A 21,045-nucleotide genomic window follows, 5' to 3' on the forward strand; every position below is an offset into this window, starting at 1 on the left:
TCAATGTAGACCTTTAACCATTTTTGTATACCGTAAGCCACTCATGTTTGCCTTCTGTCGGAAGCCGGGCAAGGCATCACTGTGCTAGTTGTGACATTTGGAGCTTGCGGTACTCACTGCAGATATTCAGCATGCTAATAGTGAACATAGTGGGCTAGCAAATGCTCTGTCTCATTGATGCCACTGTGAAGGAACTTGACCAGCTAGCACATGCCAACTCTCAGGAAAGTGACAATGAACTAAAGGCTTACAGTTCCTACTTCTTCAAAAACTGTGCTACCCAATGAAAGATGTATCAGTCGCAACTGTAGTAACAACCTTCTTTTGTGAGAATACCTCATTAACCACAACTTCTGCAATTTGCCAGGATATTTAGACTCGCAGATGTAAATTGTGCGTAACACTAATGTATGTATTAAACAGAACTTGGCTTTGCCAGTAGATAGACAGCTGATAGGTGTCTGTGTAAAGGAAATGCTGTTTTTGGAAGTATTAAACAAAAACAGATGATGAGTAGTATAAGAAAAAGAGCAACAGTTTTTTTTATAAAGTCGCTGTTTCTTTTTTGCTAATGTAGGTATATGATGTGCATCCAGAAATTAAAAGTTGACCAGAATATTATTGCACCTGAGGATGAAGGTGCTTCAGTTTGTTTGTTGTGAGTTTTTGTTGTGGTATTTGATGAAGACACACTAAACCACTTGATAGTATATACACAACTGTCTTGGAATTATTCACAGTGCATTACGTTTTCCTTAGTCACCACTTTACTTGTTTACTGTAACGTCGCCATGAGTCTGTTGTAACAGCCATGGGAGGCCAAGTAAAATAATATTGTGGCTGGATAATAGGTTTTGATGGCTGCTAAAAAAGACAAAAAACATAACTAAGTAAGAAACATTTATTGGACTGTCTATGTAGGTACACTGGCTATTTCTCAACACATTCATCACCATTGTAGAGCCATTTATTGTACTGCTACAGTATGGGGCATAGTTGAGGCTGTAGGGTGGATTGTCGAAGGTCTCCCATCCAAACTATTTCGACACATATCGTGTGGTATTGGCTGTTTGGGGTCTTACATTGTTATGAACAAGCATAATGCCTCTTGCCAACATTCCACATATCTTGTTCTGTATCACCCTTCTCAGTTTTTTCAGTGTCTGACAGTGCCAATCAATGGTAAAAACTCGCACAGGGGGACATGTCAGTCCCAGAAGAAAGTGCACTTGATTTTTGTTTTTTGACAGAGACTATCTGCTTGAATTTGGTCTCCACAGGTTAACCACTATGTCGCCAATGTAGAGATTGTTATTTTGCTTGTGGTGTGGAATGTGAGACCCACATTTCATCCCCAGTGACAGCATGGTCAAGGAACTCATCCCCTTTCTCTGTGTACTGCTGCAGAAATGTCAGTGCTGTGGCAATACTTTTGGATTCTGTCTTCATCTATCAGTTGCCTTGGCACCCACCTTGCACACACTTTATGAAAACCAAGCCATCGAGAGACAATTTAATGCGATGGTGAGCGAGACATCTGGGGGAATTGTCAAGAGAGTTCTGAAATTGTAAAGCTCCAATTCTGCAAAATTGCTTGCCGCACTGGTGTCGCTGGGGTCGGTCTTGCCTCCACCATTCTGTGACCGTACTGTCACTCATAATGTCGTGTCTGTGAAACATTGCCTATGGATCTCTGCTGAAGATTGTTTCTGAGCATACAAAAATTGGATAATTGCATGAACCTCGCAGTTGGTGGGAGACAGTATCTGAGCAGCCATTTTATCCCATCACTGTGCAGTAACCACTGCTGCCACAAGAATGAAACTGCACTGCATTTCTCCCACGTACCTCCTCTCTGGTCCATTGCGTGTGCATTCTTATCCAACTGCTCATGCCATCTCTGGATGCGATTGGAACTTACTTTTTGAATGTACCTCGTTAAAGCAATCTAGTTGTAATTACCATAATTGTAAGTTTGAGTAGATTATTGCTGGTCAATTTGTTGTTAATATACCTTACAGAAGTAACCAGCAGTTGCTAGTTATGCCTCATAAGGTACAACTTTGACTCATTCGACATCCTTGAAGGGTTTCCTTCATTATGGTATTTACAGAACACAATGAATGAGTGAATCTTCTTTCTGATGACTTTTGGTCTTCTTTATGTTTCTGATAATTTTTTAGCTTGTTCTTTTCTTACAGGAATCTACAGGAGAGGCAGAGGCAGTTTCGGCATACGATGAAATTGACATCAAAGAGGAACCAGTACGTAATATTAATGCAAATACTCATATTTATTTTTGTGTAGCAATTGTGGCAATAAAATCTGTGCATTGCATTTGTGTGGGCCAAGTTTCTAGATGCAAAGAGAGAGAGAGAGAGAGAGAGAGAGAGAGAGAGAGAGAGAGAGAGAGAGAGATAGAGAGAGATAGAGTGAGTGAGTGAGTGTGGCCCAAATTTCTGATGTATTTATTGTACCACCCCTCACTAGTAATTTTTTGTTGCCTGTGGCATGCTATAGTTATGGTCACAACCATTCCACCTCCACTGCACATTACTCATTTAACAACTGCCAGATTATAGTTTACCATTTTTAATTAGTGAGCTACCTCATTATATCTGCTAATCCATCCACCCCTCTTCCACAGATCTGTCTTGTTTACTTTCTTCAAGAAGTGTTAGTTCTGCAAGGTATGAAAGGAGAATTTCTGCGAAGTTTGGACTTTAGGAGATTTGGCACCGGTAAACATGAAGCTCTCTGTGCTCTGTTTCTACACTCCTGGAAATTGAAATAAGAACACCGTGAATTCATTGTCCCAGGAAGGGGAAACTTTATTGACACATTCCTGGGGTGAGATACATCACATGATCACACTGACAGAACCACAGGCACATAGACACAGGCAACAGCGCATGCACAATGTCGGCACTAGTACAGTGTATATCCACCTTTCGCAGCAATGCAGGCTGCTATTCTCCAATGGAGACGATCGTAGAGATGCTGGATGTAGTCCTGTGGAACGGCTTGCCATGCCATTTCCACCTGGCGCCTCGGTTGGACCAGCGTTCGTGCTGGACGTGCAGACCGCGTGAGACGACGCTTCATCCAGTCCCAAACATGCTCAATGGGGGACAGATCCGGAGATCTTGCTGGCCAGGGTAGTTGACTTACACCTTCTAGAGCACGTTGGGTGGCACGGGATACATGTGGACGTGCATTGTCCTGTTGGAACAGCAAGTTGCCTTGCCGGTCTAGGAATGGTAGAACGATGGGTTCGATGACGGTTTGGATGTACCGTGCACTATTCAGTGTCCCCTCGACGATCACCAGTGGTGTACGGCCAGTGTAGGAGATCGCTCCCCACACCATGATGCCGGATGTTGGCCCTGTGTGCCTCGGTCGTATGCAGTCCTGATTGTGGCGCTCACCTGCACGGCGCCAAACACGCATACGACCATCATTGGCACCAAGGCAGAAGCGACTCTCATCGCTGAAGACGACACGTCTCCATTCGTCCCTCCATTCACGCCTGTCGCGACACCACTGGAGGCGGGCTGCACGATGTTGGGGCGTGAGCGGAAGACGGCCTAACGGTGTGCGGGACCGTAGCCCAGCTTCATGGAGACGGTTGCGAATGGTCCTCGCCGATACCCCAGGGGCAACAGTGTCCCTAATTTGCTGGGAAGTGGCGGTGCGGTCCCCTACGGCACTGCGTAGGATCCTACGGTCTTGGCGTGCATCCGTGCATCGCTGCGGTCCGGTCCCAGGTCGACGGGCACGTGCATCTTCCGCCGACCACTGGCGACAACATCGATGTACTGTGGAGACCTCACGCCCCACGTGTTGAGCAATTCGGCAGTACGTCCACCCGGCCTCCCGCATGCCCACTATACGCCCTCGCTCAAAGTCCGTCAACTGCACATACGGTTCACGTCCACGGTGTCGCGGCATGCTACCAGTGTTAAAGACTGCGATAGAGCTCCGTATGCCACGGCAAACTGGCTGACACTGACGGCGGCGGTGCACAAATGCTGCGCAGCTAGCGTCATTCGACGGCCAACATCGCGGTTCCTGGTGTGTCCGCTGTGCCGTGCATGTGATCATTGCTTGTACAGCCCTCTCGCAGTGTCCGGAGCAAGTATGGTGGGTCTGACACACCGGTGTCAAAGTGTTCTTTTCTCCATTTCCAGGAGTGTAGTTGTACACGTTCTCTAGCAGCTGGAACAAAAGCATGAATAACATGCGGGTCATATTTGTATGCATGAGTTTATTTATAGTTGCTGCTTGTAATATATAAGCTCGAAAAATTGAAAACAGCTATTTAGTATCTAATACACTGAAATATCATAAAGTTATTTCTAAAATTTCACAATATAAATGGAAACTATTTTCTCAAATTGTACAGCATATGCAGTTTCTGTTTCCATTGTTGAATATTAGCAATCTTAATTAGTTCTACAATGTGTGACTGCATAATTTTTCAGTATATTAACAGTTAAAATCTGTAGATGGTACTCACAGTATAATGATAGGTCGATGGCATGCTCAATCCTTACATTCTTGAGTGTGTTTTAGTTATGCTAATGGAAAAAACATCACTCTCATTACTCTCGGATATCTCCTTCAGCATGACTCGAACTAGCACAGCTTCCTCCCAGTTGTATAATTAAAATTTCTACATATTCTTCAACAACTCTTTCATTATTGGCTGCCTCTCTGATGACAATTTCAGTACTGTTCACAATTTTTGTCCACATCTCACTTGTCACTTGATTGATAGCTGCTACAAGATTTTCAACTACAGAGATTATGAATTTTTTATTGTTTGCGGCAGCGTAATTTTTTATTTGTGCCCGTACCTCTTCAATGACATTGAAGTGACAATGGTATGGAGGAAGCCAAACAATTTCATGCCCGTGCCTTTTGGCAATCTCATCAATTACATATCCCGGAAATTGTGGTTTCCTTTGTGCCACAATTTCGAGTACTTCTGCCTTCTTCTTATCTTCTCTGAAATACACTTTTCATTGTTTCAGCCACTGAATAATGTCTTCTTTTTTCATTGCCAAAGTTGGTATCCTATCGTGAACAACGGAATGATAAGGCGTATTGTCAACCTCAATCACTGTTGGATTTGTCACACTCATCATAAGCAATGCTTTGAACCACTCTAAAAAACCACACTGTTCACCTCTTCGTGGTAATCACCTGTCTTTTTTGGACAAAACATTAACAAGCGGTTTGACACAAAACTAGCTGAGGTACCTGCACGTAAAACAATAATTCGTCATCCTCTCCCAAAAGGCACTGCCACACTCCCCTCAGGCGTTCCATCACTCCAGCCTCTGTGTCATGAATGGCTGGCGTTAACCCATATTTTATCTGGCCACACTATGGATTCGAATCTCGCACCCATGATTCTGCGTAGAAATCTGCAGTGCCATGTGATTACATTTGTCCTTTACATCAATATTTTGCATCCCTTAAACAATGAATAGCTGAAGTTTGTCTTTCATCACTGTACATAATGAACACAGTGAAAATTTGCTTCCTTAAAAAAAAATCATCTTTCTGAAGGTGACGCCAGTAATTTAGACAGAGTGGTATGTTCCCTTCTCTTATAATAGCTATACATGTGATGACAAATAGCATCTCTCTCGAAATTGTCCAGAGCTGTCACTTGGTTTTTCCTTGGCTGCTTCTTTCCTGGTGTGTGTAGCCTTGTTGTGCCACTGTACTGTTCTTTCCCTATTGTTACAAAAGTTTTCTTGCTTATTTTCAATGCTGCTGCAGTGCTCTTAACAACCTGAGCAACAGGGAACAAGTGGTCACCTTTTTCCTTTTATTTTTCAAAGTAGCCCCTCGCCACACACACGAATTCACGTTCTTGGCTGTGTAGCACCTTCCTTCATTTCACTTCAGGTGTTGGGCTGGCACTACTGATTGCTCTGGACATTGTTTAAAAGGAAACAGAAGCAAATAAACACTAACAACAACAAAGCCAGAATAAACTATGAACTGAACTGTAACACAAATGACAGCACCGATTGCACGTGAGACACTCACTAGCTCGTTTCTGACTTGCACACGTCAGGTTTACAGAGCGGCAGTGTGGCTCCTGCTACTTGCTAGAGTGCAGTCTGTCATTGGCTGTCTTGTGCAAGAGGTGGAATAGTATTGTTATGGCTGGCTCTCCCCCACATTTTAATAAATCTGAGGGAGTGTCATCTACTCCAGCAGCATTGTTTTGACATAGGTTGCCAGTTTCCTGTCAAATCCTTCACACAGTATCGTATCTCCCAACTCATCTTTATTTCCTTCCTCTTCCCTTTCTGCTGTACTGCATTAGAGTTCATTTCATTTGTATTGCCTTTATGTATATTCCTATTTCATTTGTATTGCCTTTATGTATATTCCTTTCAGCATTCCCTTCTTTTTCTTCATCCAAGATTTCCATCTGGGCAACTTCCAACACACTCTGGTTGTTTGAATTACACGAGGGTGACAAAAGTCATAGGATACTTGCTAATATTGTGTCGGATTGTCTTTTGCCCGACACAGTGCGGCAACTCGGTATGGCACGGTCTTGACAAGTCATAGGAAGTCCGTTGCAGAAATATTGAGCCTTGCTGCCTGTATAACCATGTTGTTGTTGTTGTTGTTGTTGTTGTGGTCTTCAGTCCTGAGACTGGTTTGATGCAGCTCTCCATGCTACTCTATCCTGTGCAAGCTTCTTCATCTCTGAGTACCTACTGCAGCCTACATCCTTCTGAATCTGCTTAGTGTATTCATCTCTTGGTCTCCCACTACGATTTTTACCCTCCACGCTGCCCTCCAATACTAAATTGGTGATCCCTCGATGTCTCAGAACATGTCCTACCAACCGATCCCTTCTTCTAGTCAAGTTGTGCCACAAGCTCCTCTTCTCCCCAATTCTATTCAATACCTCCTCATTAAGAAAGTTTGCGGCTAAACATATTATGGCATTGTTCTTCTGTGCTTCGCTAGATCAGATAGTGAAAGACTTGCACCTGCAAAACATAGGTCTCGGTTTGACTCATTGCAAAGCTATAACCTGTTGATAAGTTTCATTACAATATCTATACCACCACAGAGTGAAAGTTTAGCATTATCATCTGGTGTCTGTTACATGTAAACAATATCTATTAGTTGAATATCTGTAAAATTCCCCTAAACAGAAAAAAATTGGTTTATTTAGTAGAAAGAGCCTTTGGAGAAAAGAAAAATGCCTTCATAAATTTCAAGAGCGCAGATGGAAAGCCAGTACCCAGCAAACACACTTTAAATTTCTGAAGGTAGCAGGAGTAAAATACAGGAAACAAAAAGTTATTTACAACTTGTACGGAAACTGGACGGCAACTGCAAGAATCTAGGGTATGAAAAGGTAGCAGTGGCTGAGAAGGGAATAAGACAGGGTTGTAGCCTATCCCTAATGTTATTCAATCCATACAGTGAGCAAGCAGTAAAGGAAATCAAATAAACATTTGGAGCAAGAATTAAAGTTCAGTAAGAAGCAATAAAAACTTTGAGGTTTATGATGATGTGCAATAAAAACTTTGAGGTTTATGATGATGTAATACTCAGAGATGCCAAAGGACTTGGAAGAACAGTTAAACAGAAGGGACAGTGTCTTGAAAAGAGGATATAAAATGAACATTAACAAAAGTAAAAAGGATAATGGAATGTAGTCAGATTATATAAGGTGATGGTGAGGGATTTAGATAAGAAAATAATACACTGATGATAGCAGTAAAGTTTTGTTATTTGGGTGATAAAATAACTTACAATAGTTGAAGTAGAAAGAATGTAGAAAGCCAGTGGTAAGAAAATCATTTCTGAAGAAGAAAAACCTGTTAACATGGAATATTAATTTAAGTGGTAGGAAGTCTTTTTGCGAGGCATTTGTCTGTAATTTAGTCTTGCACAGAAGCAAAATGTGGAAGATACACAGTTTAGACTAGCAAAGACAGTTTTAGAATATGGTGCTACAGAGGAATGCTGAAGATTAGATGGGTAGATTGCATAACTGTCGAGGAGGTATTGAGTAAAACTGGGGAGGAAAGAAATTTGTGGCATAACTTGACTAAAAAAAGGGATCGGTTGATAGGATGCTTTCTAAGACATCTAGGAATCGTGAATTTGATGTTGAAGGGAAGTGTTGGGGGTGAACATTTCACAGAAAGCCCAAGAGATGAGTACAGTAAGCAGGTTCAAATGGATGTGGGTTGCGGTTGTTATACGGAGATGAAGAGGACTTGCTCAGGATAGAATAGCATGGAGAGCTGCGTAAACCAGTCTTCGGACTGATAACAACCACAACAACAACACTAGCAAAAATTAATGCTACAGTGCAATTATTCTATTGTTGTAGTCAGTGCCTCATTAAAGTTCAGGCATGTTACACTGAAATCAGTTGGGACTATCAATAGATGGGATTTTGCTGAGCAGGACATACACCTGAATGGGAATGTGAAACTGAGGTCAGTTGATCTGATCAGTGAAACCATAGGGGAATGGGTTGTCTAGGAAACCAGGTTTCTTCTTATCATAAATCCAAATAATAGGTGTCCACACACAATCAATATAGAACATCATTAAAAAAATAAGTACATGAAGAAATGGGCTTTTGCATCTACATCTATACTCTGCAAACCCTGTGAGTTGCATGGCGGAGGGTATGTCCCATTGTACCAGTATTAGGTTTTCATCCTGTTCCATTCATGTATGGAGTGTGAGAAGAAAGAATGTTTGAATGCCTCCGTGCATGCAGTAATTATTCTAATCTTATCCTCAAGATCACTATGTGAGTGATATGTAGGGGAGTTGTTGTATCTTCCTTGCATAATCATTTAAAGCCAGTTCTTAAACTTTGTTAATACACTTTCTTGGGATAATTACCATCTATCTTCAAGAGTCTGTCATTCAGTTCCTTCAGTATCTGTGACACTCTCCCATGGATTAAACTAACACGTGACCATGCATGCTACCCTTCTCTGCATACGTTCAATATCCCCTGTTAGTCCTATCTTGTACAGGTCCCACATGAGCAATATTTTAGGACGGATCATACAAGTGATTTGTAAGCAGATTCTTTTATAGACGATTGCTCTTCCCCAGTATTCTACCACTTGGTTTACTCACAACAGAACCTGTGTAATCATTCCATCTCATATCCCTACAAAGTGTTACATCAATGTACTACTCGTAAGAGTTGGTGATTCCAGCAGTGACTCATTGATATTGTAGTCATAGGATACTATGTTTTTTAGTTTTGTGAAGTGCAAAATTATACATTTCTAAACATTTAGAGAAAGTTGCCAATCTCTGCACCATGTTGAAATCTTATCAAGAGCTGACTGAATATTTATGAAGCTTCTTGCACATTGTACTTCATTATAGATAACTGCATCATCTGCAAAAAGCCCAATTTTACTAGTAATATTGTCTGCAAGGAGATTAATATACAATATGAACACCAAGGGTCCCAACATACTTCCCTAGGGCACACCTGAAGTTACTTCTACATCTGACGATGCTTAAGAGGCGACTAAGAGGAGCCTCCAACTTTTCGGTCTAATAAGTTCTGGTCTCCTCTAAGGGCTCAACCTCACACTTTCAAAATTCTACCAAAGTGTGGGCCATGTGGGGAAGGACATCTTATGTGGTGCATCACAGATATCCATCTTGCCATTAAACCTTCTGCTCCTCTTACTGTCATGGCACTGTAACTACACCCGCAGTTCACCTATTTGGGCAAGGACACCTTCCGAGTTACGTTGCCTTCTTCCATTCCCTGCTGTTTCTTTTGCTCCCACGACAATACTGGATTTCTCTGCACCCAGTATCCAGCACGGTAGCCAGTTTGTTGTGATTGGGCCATCATGTTCCCGTTTGGTGGTAGCCCCATGACAACACAGGGATCACACTGCTGAGGCCTGAGCTGCTAACTCCTCGTGTATGCCAAGGAGTAGATGCCCATCTTCTTGCAGCATCGGGACTCCCAGCAACAGCCATCGTGCCAGGTGGCCTTTGCTGTGGCTGAGTGTCACCCGTGGGGAGAGCCCCTGATCGGAGTGGGTGGCATCAGGGCCGATGTCCTGTGATGAAGCGGACCAGGTCTTCTCCTGCTGGTGATCGAATGGTGCCAGCAGTCTCTAAGAAGGGAAAGTTAGAATATAATGCTGACAGGTATGACCCTAAATAGTGCCTGCTCACCAGACTGCACAGTTCTCGAACAGGAAAGGAAAATTGTGAAGTACAAGACCCTGGACCATCTGACTTACCAAGACGCTAAATGTAAAATGGTTGCACCCCATTCACTTGGCATCTACATCTGCTATAGCTATGTCTATATCACCCTCACATGCGACGGTACTCCTGAGATCTCTGCAGCATAGAGTGGGTCCTCTGTGTCCAAATACATCTGTCCTGTTGCTCCCAAAGCACCTAGTTTGGCAGCAATACATCCCCCCCCCCCCCCCCCGCCCCCCAAACATCAGGGGCATCGGTCCCCTCCCCAAAGCTGGAGAGGCCACAGTTGCCTCTGGTTCCTCTCGCATGGAAGGGGTCCCTTGGGACCCTCCCTTCCATGGTCTCCACTAATGCCACAGTGGACACTTGCCAGCTGCTGAAAGAGCCACAAGCTGCTGAATGAAGGGAATGAAGGGCTTCACACTCTTCCTCCATGCTGAAGCTACTTTGGAGAAGTCCTCCCAGCAAGCCCTTAAACAGAAGTGGGAGGTCAAGCAAACAGAGAAGTAGTCTGCTTAGAAACAGGACTCTCCTGTACCCCCAACACCACCAGTCCCTACCAGTTCTGTATCTGAGGACGAGGTGGAGATTTTAGCGTCTCCCGAGGACCTGGATCTTTCAGACGCCTCACCCGTAACAACAACGGATACAAATACTCAACCAGTGGCAGCAGATGATGCTGAGGTGTAACCTGCTTCCTTGGTCACTTCGTGCCTTTCTTGACTCCAGAAAGCGTTGTACTCAGTGGAACTGTGGCAGTTTTTTCTCCCACCTGGCTTAGTTATGACAACTCTTGAGCATTACACCTGCTTCTTGCATTGCCCTTCAGGAAACCTGGTTTCTCACAGTGCGGTCCTCCGCCGTTCGTGGCTATCGAGGGTACTATGAAAAACATAGTGACTGTGACAGACTTTCAGGTGGAGTTTGTATCTATGACTTTCCCTCTTTTTGTAGTGAACCTGTAACCCCCTTCAAACACCTTACAAAGCTGTGGCTGCCCGGATGAGAACAATGCAGGAAATTACCATCTGTAACATCTACCTTTCTCCAGATGGTGAAGTGCCACCTCCTGTATTGGTTGCACTAATTTCCCAACTCCTGCCACCTTTCCTACTTCTGGGTGATATTATCGCCCATAACCCTTTGTGGGCTGGAACCAAGGTTACTGGCTGTGGTAAACATGTCGGGGACCTAATAACTCAACTCGACCTTCACTTCCTAAGTACAGGTGCCCCCACACATTTTAGTGTGGTACATGGCACATACTCGGCCATTGAGCTCTCAGTTTGCAGTCCTGACCGTCTCCCGTCTGTCCGCTGGAGAGCTCATAACAACTTGTGTGGTACTGACCACTTTCCACTCTTCTTGTCCCTACCCCAGCATCACTCGTCTGGATACTTGCTGCGATCGGCTCTTACCAAGTCTGACTGATACGCTTTCACCTCCGCTGTTACCGTTTAGTCTCCATTGCATCGCACCATCGATGAGATGATCCACATCATCACTACTATCATTGTTGCCGGAGCTGACTTGGCAATCCACTGTACCTCAGGTTGTCCTCGGTGGAAGTCATTGCCTTGGTGGTTGCTGGAAATAGCTGCAGCCATTAGAGACTGTAGATGGGCCCTCCAATGTCGTAACCATCATCCACCCCTGGAGAACCTCATTGCTTCAAATGGCTCTGTGCCCAGGTCCACCTACTCATTAGATGATGGAAGCAGGTGTGTTTGGAATGCTGTGTCCCCACCATTGAAACACAGATCTGTCCTTCTCCAGTTTGGACCAAGCTCCAATGACTTTATGGCTATCATACACCTGCAGGTGTACTTGGAATTTCTACACATGGAGCTGTATCTGTTGATCCACAAGTAATCACAGAGTGTCTTGCCGAGCATTATGCTCACACCTCTGTGTCTGAGAATTACCACCCCACCTTTGGTCTCCTCAAACAGTGGGTAGAACAACAACACTATCTTTTGCTCCACACCATCCTGAGCCATATAATACTCCCTTCAGTGAGTGGGGATTTCTCAGTGCCCTTGCCGACTGTTCTGACATCTCCCCTGACCCAGATTGCATCCATTCCCAAAAACTGTTAGCAGATTATCAGCACTACTTTCTTGCCGTCTCCAATTGCATCTGGAGTGATGGTGAATTCCCATTTCAATGGCAAGTAAGGATCATCACTCCTGTTCTAAACTCTGGTAAGAACTCGCTAGATGTGTTTAGCTATCATCCTCACCAACGTTCTATGCGAGCTGCTCAAATATATGGTGAGCCACCAGTTGTGTTGGCTCCTTGAGTTGCAGGGCCCTCTGGCTCTGTCCCAGAGTGGTTTTCGCCAAGTGCACTCCACCACCGACAACTTGGTCCACCTGGAGTCTGCTATTCGATCAGTCGTTTCCCGGCAACAACACCTTTTTGCTGTCTTTTGACATGATAAAGGCCTACAGTACCTCTTGGTGACATAATATCCTCACTACTCTGCACAAGTGGAGTCTCTGGGGCCCACTCCCGATTTTCATATGGAACTTCTTGTTGCTCCACACTTTCAGAGTTCGCATCGGTGCTTCCCCCAGTTCACCCCCACACACACAAGGGCTCTGACGCAAGTATCCCACTCTTTTGAGTTGCCATCAGTGGTCTCGCACTAGTAGTAGGGTCCTCAGTATCATCCGTCCTATATGCTGACAATTTTTGTGTTTTCTCCTGCTTCTCTTCTATTGGTGTGGCTGAATGCTGCCTGCATGGAGCCATATAGAAGGTGCAGTCATGGACCTCACTGACGACTTTCAGTTTTCGGCCACCAAGACTTCCGTCATGCACTTCCATTGTCATCGTACTGTCCGTCCCATCCTGAACTTCACCTCGATGACCGACTACTTGATCTAGTGGAGACTTCCCGCTTTTGACGCTTTTGACACCTGCTTAACTCGGCTTCCCCATCTTCGTCAGCTTAAGGACAAGTGTTGGTGGCATCTTAATATTACGCGATGCCTGAGCCACACTGACTGGGATGCTGCAGCTGTACAAAGCCCTCGTACAGCCTCGTATTGACTAAGGGAGCCTGGTGTATGGTTCAGCATCACCCTCCACACTGCATCTGCTGGACCCTGGCCACCACTGAGGAGTTCGACTTGTGACCGGAGTTTTCTGAATGTACCCAGTGAACAGCCTCCTCGTGGAAGCTGGTGTTCCTCCATTGCAGCCCTGGCAGCAACTACTGCTCACAAATTACACCACACACATTCATAGTGTGTCTCACCATCCAAATTACCATCATCTTTTCCCTAACACAGCAATTGATCTTCCGCAACAGCGGCCCAGTTCTGGAAATACCCTTGCCGTCCGTGTCCAGTCACTTCATACCAAACTTGATGCTTTCCCTCTAACACCTTTCCTGTGGGTCCATGCCTTGCTCACAGCTTCATCTGGACCTATAGCAAGGCCCAAAAGGCTCAATTCCACCTGAGGCTCTCAGGTGGCAATTTTTCTCTCTTCTCGACAAGTTCCAGGGCTCAGAAAGATGGATCAATGGTCATATGGTCTTGTTGGCTTCACTTACGCTCACATTGGACATACTGTACAGCAGCACTCCTTGCCGGATGGCTGCAGTGTTTTCACTGCAGAGTGGTAGCCATCTATCACGCTCTTGGGCATATCTGCTCCTGCGCCAATCTTTGTCATCTGTAGTGACTCCTTAAGCAGCCTACAAGCTCTCAACCAGTGCTTCCCTCGACATCCTTTTATAATGACTATCTAAGAGTCTGTTTATGCCCTCGGCAACAGTGGACATTCAGTCACCTAAATCTTGACCCCGGGACACGTTGAGATTCCGGGCAATTAACTTGCTGACAGCCTGGCCAAAAAGGCTACCGGCAAAACCAACTCTGGAGATTGACCTGCCAGAGACTAATCTCTGTTCAGTCTCCCACTGTAAAGTTTTCGCGCTCTGGGATACTGAATGGTGCACCCGCAATACACCAAATAAACTCCGTGTTATCAAGGAGACAACGAATGTGTGGCGGTCTTCCATGCGAGCCACACTGCAACACACTAAAATCTCCAGCCTAAGAGACAAGGCGAGATGAACACACACAGGGAAAAGACAAAGGTGAATGGTCACCTTCTCTGCTGTGAGCACCCATGGCAGTGTAACTGTGGCTCCCATACGACTGTCGTCCACATCTTGTCAGACTGCCCAATTTTAGCCACTATGCGGCAGCCTTTTAACCTTTCTACGGTGTTGGGCAACAATGCCTCAATGGCTGATTTAGTTTTACATTTTATTTGGGTACCTGGCCTTCTCTCCTAGGCCTCCACTCTCCCTCCATTTTCCCTCTTCATCACTCTTTCTTTGCTTAGCGTACGGTTTCCCCTTTTGGATTGCTTCTTTCGTTTTCTCTTTTGGTGTGGTTCCTCATTAGTTTTATGCCCTCTTACTTTCCCCGACTCCTTTTGGAATTTTTTTTTTAAGTTGACACTTGTTTCCATGGGGACAAAGGGTCTGATGACCCTGTAGTTTGGTTCCATTATACCCCAAACCAACCTACATCTGACGATGACTCTCCATCCGAGATAACATGCTGTGCCCCTCTACCAAAAAGTCCTCACTCCAGTCACACATTTCACTTGATACACCATACGATCGTATGACAAGAAGCGTAGGTGCGGTACTTTGTCAAATGCTTTTTGAAAATAAAGAAACACAGCATCTACTTGGTTGTTTAGATCCAAAGCTTTCAGTATGTCATGTGAGAAAAGTGGGATTTGGCTTTCACTTGATCGATGTTTTCGAAAATTGTGCTGGTTGGCATTGAGGAAGTCATTCTGTTCAAGATACCTCATTAGGTTTGAGCTCAGAATATGTTCTAATATTCTACAACAAATCAGTGTCAGGGTAGTTTTGTGAATCACTTCTAGTACCCTCCTTGTAGACGAGTGTGACCTGTGCCTTTTTCCAAGAACTGGGCATGGTTTTTGTTTTAGTGATCTATGATAGATTATAGTCAGAAGGGGGCTAACTCAGCCACAAATTCAGTATAGAATCTGACAGGGATTCCTTTGGGGCCGGGAGCTTTGTTCAGTTGTAACAATTTCGTCTGTTCTCCAACACCACTGAAATTATACATATTTCATTAATCTTTACAGTGGTATGAGGATTAAATTGGGACAATTCTCCTAGGTCTTCCTTTGTAAAGGAACATTTGAAAATGGAGTTAAGCATTTATTTCAGCTATTGCTTTGCTACCCTCAATTTCAGTTCCTGTCTTATTCGCTAGGAACTGGGCACTAATTTTAGCGCCACTAACAGCCTTTGCATACAACTAGAATTTCTTTGGATTTTGTGAAATGTCATTTGACAGTATTCTGAAGGCAGCATCATGCATTGCTCTCTTGACAGCCGAATGTGTTTCATTCAGATCTCTCTCTCTATAGCCTTGTGCTTTGTTTTACATGTATTTTCCAGTAATCTTTGTTTCTTTAGAAGTTTCTTTACAGTGACTGTATACCATGGAGGTTCGCTCCCAGTATGAACTGTTTTACATCTACATCTACATCCATGCTCCGCAAGCCACCTGACGGTGTGTGGCATCCAGTGCATGATCAACTATTCTTTTAAACTTGAGCTAGAGTTCCTTTACATGCACCTGGTCTTCTGTACTGAAAGTTTCAAGTTCCTCATTGAGATTGACATTACTGATTTTTTATCTGGTTTATTGAACATATATATCTTTATGCTTGTTTCAATTGTCCTTTGTACTTTGGTAATCATTGTGGCAACTGTGTCTTGGTCACTAATACCAGTTTCAACATGGGCACCCTCAAAGAAGTCAGGTCTATTTGTTGACATTAGATCCAATATGTTTCCATTGTGAGTGGTTACTTGTAAAATTGGAATATATACTGGTAGAATAGGGATCAAAATGTGCTTTCAGTAAAAAATGAAGTTCAACAATTTGAGATTGCACTTCAATTTTTAGACAGCACTATAATTTGTTTCATAGGGCACTGTTGTAGGGAGACAGAAATTTGACAGACAGTATTACCATCATACTGAAAAATTAGCTGTTATTGTAGGGCTTGTGTAGTGAGTAAAGTATCACACATTTATGTCCAGCAGTGACCCCAATTTAAAGTAAGGGAGAAGAGAAAATTACACATTGGTGCTGTTGAATGGTTTGAAGTATCTGGTGTCCAGGTAATAGAGATTGACATTTATGAAAAGTTAATATTTGTTTGTGTATATCAGTCCTAGTAGTAGTATACAACAACTTTTAAATACATTAGCTGAAGTGCTGGACATAGCCTCAACTTACAAAATAAGATAATTATACATCCTTGTATATAAGATTGACAAATTTCATTTTTACGCCCATTGTGTATCTGTGTGAACTCAGTGTGTTTTCTTACCTGCAGATATCAACTGAACCTGAACTGCAACCATTTGAACAGATCTTCATTAAAGAAGAGAATATTGTAAGTATTACCTCCTATTTCTTCCTGTATATTATGTGGTGTTTTTAATTAAATAGTGTGTGTTTCACGGATGCTTTTACATTGTGGTAGCGAGAAAAGAGAGAAAACTTAATGGAATATAAATATATGAGGATGATTAAAAAAGAGATAACATAAGCTGTCAGATTTCCGTGGTTGCAAGACTTTTCCTCTTTGGCCGCAGCTTTCAGATAGCCCATAAGTGGCTTGCATAAAATAGTGCTCCACCCAACCTAATGTAATAATGGCCGAGTCATAACACCGTTATTCCTACTGGGAACAATGCATATAATGCCTGAGTGTTCATATGAGCCCCTAGTGGTAACAGGATTCTTGTACATTTTGGGCTGTGACTTTTGATGTCTCAGCTAAACACTCTGTTCCACATAGGTGAGCCAAAACACTATGACCAGCTGCTTCACAGCGTGTTGGCCCACCTTTGGAACACAATGCAGCAGCACTCATATGTGGCGTGGATTTGGCAAGTCATAGGTATGTTTCTGGATGTATGTGGCACCAGATGTACACGTACAAGTCATGCAATTCCCTTATGGGTTTATGGGCATGAAGACAGCTGGCAGACGATAGTGTGTCCCAGATTTGCTCTGCTTGGTTGCGGCCATCAGTGTTAGTTCGGTGCTGTGCTCCTCGAATCACTGTAGCACAATTCTGGCCTAGTGACATGGACAGGCAGCTTGAAGACGATGTGTCAGTTGATGAAGATGTTAAACATGAAGGGATGCATTTTGTTCACTGCCACATTCACATAGTCCACAGCTGTCTACACGCTTTCAATTATTTCTGCAGGCCCCACGAAATCCTAGGTGAATGTCCTCTATAGCAAGATACGTTCCCCATCGGCCTATGCTCGTGGCTCGGTGCGTGTCACAAGTGGCCACTTGCCTAGGAAATAGTGTATCTGGACATAACCGTCGACCTGGTGTAAAAATAAAAGTGATTCGTCCAACCGGGCATTTATGTGTGGTCCTATTTTGATGATCCAGAGCCCAGAGGAATCATTATTGATAATTTCACTATGTCAACATGGAAACATGTAGTGGCTGTCTCCTGAGAAACCACATACTCAACATTGCATTCTCAATGGTGTTTTCCAACTTGTATCTGCACCAGCATTGTCTCTTTCATCAGGTCTACCACTCATCACTGCGTATCCTCCTTTACACAGCGGGGAAGTGTGATGTGCGTACTGTAAGACCTTCGGTACACACACCGTCAGATTATTTGACTTGTCACTCTAACGAAGTAGGCGAGTGTCAGCAATATGTCTCGTGGTCTTATCGTGGCGTGTTTATCTTCTGCCGTTAGGTCAGACGATAGAAATGCCACTTGCACGCTTAGAGTAGCAGATTGACGGTGACCAACTTTAAACAGAACTTGAATAATTTTCACACACATTTATTAAACTAATAAAAATCATACATATTACGTAACTTGATTCTGGGTGCTGTTTACAATTGACAATCTGAAGTTCCTTTGGTCTTGGTACGTTAATCTTATTCTCACATATCTCTAATACTTGACAAAGTGTCTATACATTTCTCTTCACGTACAGGAATATGATAATCTTATTAGGCGCAGACTGAAACTTGACTACAGACTAATGCAAACTGATGCAGACTGACTAATTGGAGGTCTGTACACTCGTTATAATACCTCGCACGTTCGGGTATCACTGCACGAGTGTGATCCGCGAGGAGAAAAGGTTCTACGTTAGCAGCAATCTCATTGGCTGCGTTACATATTAATACGCGGATCGGCGGAAGCAGAATTTGGTCTGTCTCTAAGACAGCGCCATCTCGTAGTGCGGAGACAGATGAGCGCTGCGCCAGTGCTGTTGTGCTTAGTGGGGCGCGCTCTATTGGAAAAGTTGTGTACGCGCTGACTACGCAGAACTATGTACACAACAGGAAGATTCCAACCTTCACATTCTGTGATGAGGTACGGACATCTGGTGGTTTCAACATACTTCAACCACTTTCCATAGATACTCATTGCAGTGACATCTGAATAGTTGACCAGCACCACAGTTTTCACGATTCTTCTTTCTAGGTGTCGGGCCATAAAATTTTTTCCTTTGTCAAAGTTGCTTACGTCACTGGATTTGCCCATTTCTGGACTGTACCAGCGCTACAATGATTCCCCTTTCATCTCTGCTCTGCTGTTTATATTCTTCCCTTACCACATCACATGACTGTGGCAGACAGTTGCCAAAATGGTTCAGCAAATAGTGCTAGAATCATTTCGATGTTATCACTGAGCATAACTCAAGCAGGAACGTTCCATATTTTTACATTTCCAAAAAGCATTTGACATGGTACACCACTGCAAACTGTTAATGAAGGTATGAGTGTACAAAATGGATTCCCAGGTATGTGAGTGACTCAAAGGCTCCTTAAGTAATAGAACCCAGTATGTTGTCCTTGATGTGGGTATTCATCAGAGACAAGGGTATTGTCAGGAGTGCCCAAGGGAAGTTTGGTAGGACCACAATTATTTTCTATGTACATAAATGATTTGGTGGATAGGGTAGGCAGTAATCTGAGGTGTACGGCCAGGTATCGAAGATAAGTTACTGTAGGATAATGCAAGATGACTTAATAGAGAATTTCTAATTGCTGTGATGAATAGCAGTTAGCTCCAAAAAATGTAAGTTAATGCCGAGGAGTTGGAAAAACAAACCCGCCATGTTCAGTTACATCATTAGTAATGTCCTTCTCGATACAATCATGTCATTTAAATATGTGGACATATTGTTGTAAAGTGATATGCAATGGAATGAGCATGTGAAAATTGCGGTAGGGAAGGCAGATAGCTGACTTTCGTCTATTGGTAGAATTTTAGGAAAGTGTGGTACATTTGTAAAGGAGACCTCATATAGGATGCTAGAGTGATCTGTTCTTGAGTTCTGTTTGTGTGTTTGGGATCCACACAAGTTCGGATTAAAGGAAGACACCGAACCAATTCAGAGGTGGGTAGCTAGATTTGTTAGGGGCAGGTTCGAACAACATGTAGATGTTATGGAGATGTTTTGGGAACTCAAATGGAAATAACATACTGGGACTCAACAAATGTGGGAACGTTATAGATGCCAGAATGCACTAGAACAGATGTTGTGTTTTCCAGTTTTGTATATTTAACATCATCATTGTTCTTCCATTTCAGTTTCCAGTAGGTTGTTGAGGAGCTACACATAACTCATCATTTCTTTTGTTCAGACCAGACTCCTCAATTTTGCCCTTAAGTCAGCATAGCATGAATATTCATCCACAGTTTTCAAATATTTGTAGGCTGCTTCTTTCCTGCTTAAAGACTTACATCATACTATTCTTTACAGTAGTGTGATATGAGCCTTTTTATATAATAATATACTCAGTGCTCAGGGGAACACATCTCACATTTTTATTCAAAGAACCTTTAGAAGTGGCATTCTGTATGACTTCTCGTTGACTGTAATCATCTATAAATTTCTGTATGCTTTGTCTGGAGTCAACGGACATTGCTGCACATAAATTTCCTTATAGCGTAACCTCGGCACTCTATGAAATGAGACGCATACGGTCCTCAGCAGCGTGTTGTGTGCTCAACAGCACAAGAGGTTTCCACTGGCCCTGGGAAACAATGCACTTGTTCCCATGGCCTCCATTTCGAGGAAATTGTGCATGCGTAGTTGTGTTGTTGGAAATTTAAGTGCACACGTAAAGTTGAACAGATAAAAGGCATTGTGTGCAACTTTGATTGCACTGTTCTGAGCGATGGAGTACGCACACTTAAGTATGTCCACTGGTTTATCACTGAGATTGACATGCTGGTATCGACAAGACAAGCCACTGGAATGTTTTCCATCATTGTTTGTAACAAAATTGTTCGCAGTTTTATTTTTACAGACTTGGGGTTACTGCTTGGTGTCTGCAGTGCTATGGAATACTTCCGCAATGTGACCTTTATGTAAACGCTTATACTCATCCTCGAAATGTGGACATTTCCATCTGGGATGCAAGGGAAAACCTTATGGGCAACTGGAAAACAGTGTATCACTGTGGATGACACCTGGTACCAGCTTGGAACTGTGGAGAATGTGGCTGGTTGGCCGTCAATGTATGGAACTTGTTTATCTCTAGACATGGAAACTCGCTGCACTGTGTCACTTTAGCTCTGGCCCACATGTGAAATGTGAAAGTCTGCTGAAAACTTAGTTTCACCACTTGTGATATTTAAAATTTGTAGCACTTCAGTCATGGGGAGGGGTCAGACTGT

General features: G+C 43.4%; 1 protein-coding gene across 6 annotated transcripts in view; it reads left to right on the forward strand.

Annotated features, from left to right (window-relative positions):
* LOC126424756 (zinc finger protein 571-like) overlaps positions 1-21,045 on the forward strand; it is a 125,856-nt gene that overhangs the window by 7,758 nt on the left and 97,053 nt on the right. For all 6 annotated transcript variants that reach the window (XR_007576207.1, XM_050087492.1, XM_050087496.1 and 3 more), the window contains exons 2-3: positions 2,202-2,264; positions 16,693-16,752. Coding sequence is in view for 5 of the 6 variants with exons in the window: in XM_050087492.1 (XP_049943449.1) it covers positions 2,202-2,264; positions 16,693-16,752 (123 nt within the window). In the remaining variant the exon portion in view is untranslated. The remainder of the gene's footprint in view (positions 1-2,201; positions 2,265-16,692; positions 16,753-21,045) is intronic.

Source organism: Schistocerca serialis, chromosome 10 (genome assembly GCF_023864345.2).
Source record: "Schistocerca serialis cubense isolate TAMUIC-IGC-003099 chromosome 10, iqSchSeri2.2, whole genome shotgun sequence".
Lineage (NCBI taxonomy): Eukaryota > Metazoa > Arthropoda > Insecta > Orthoptera > Acrididae > Schistocerca > Schistocerca serialis.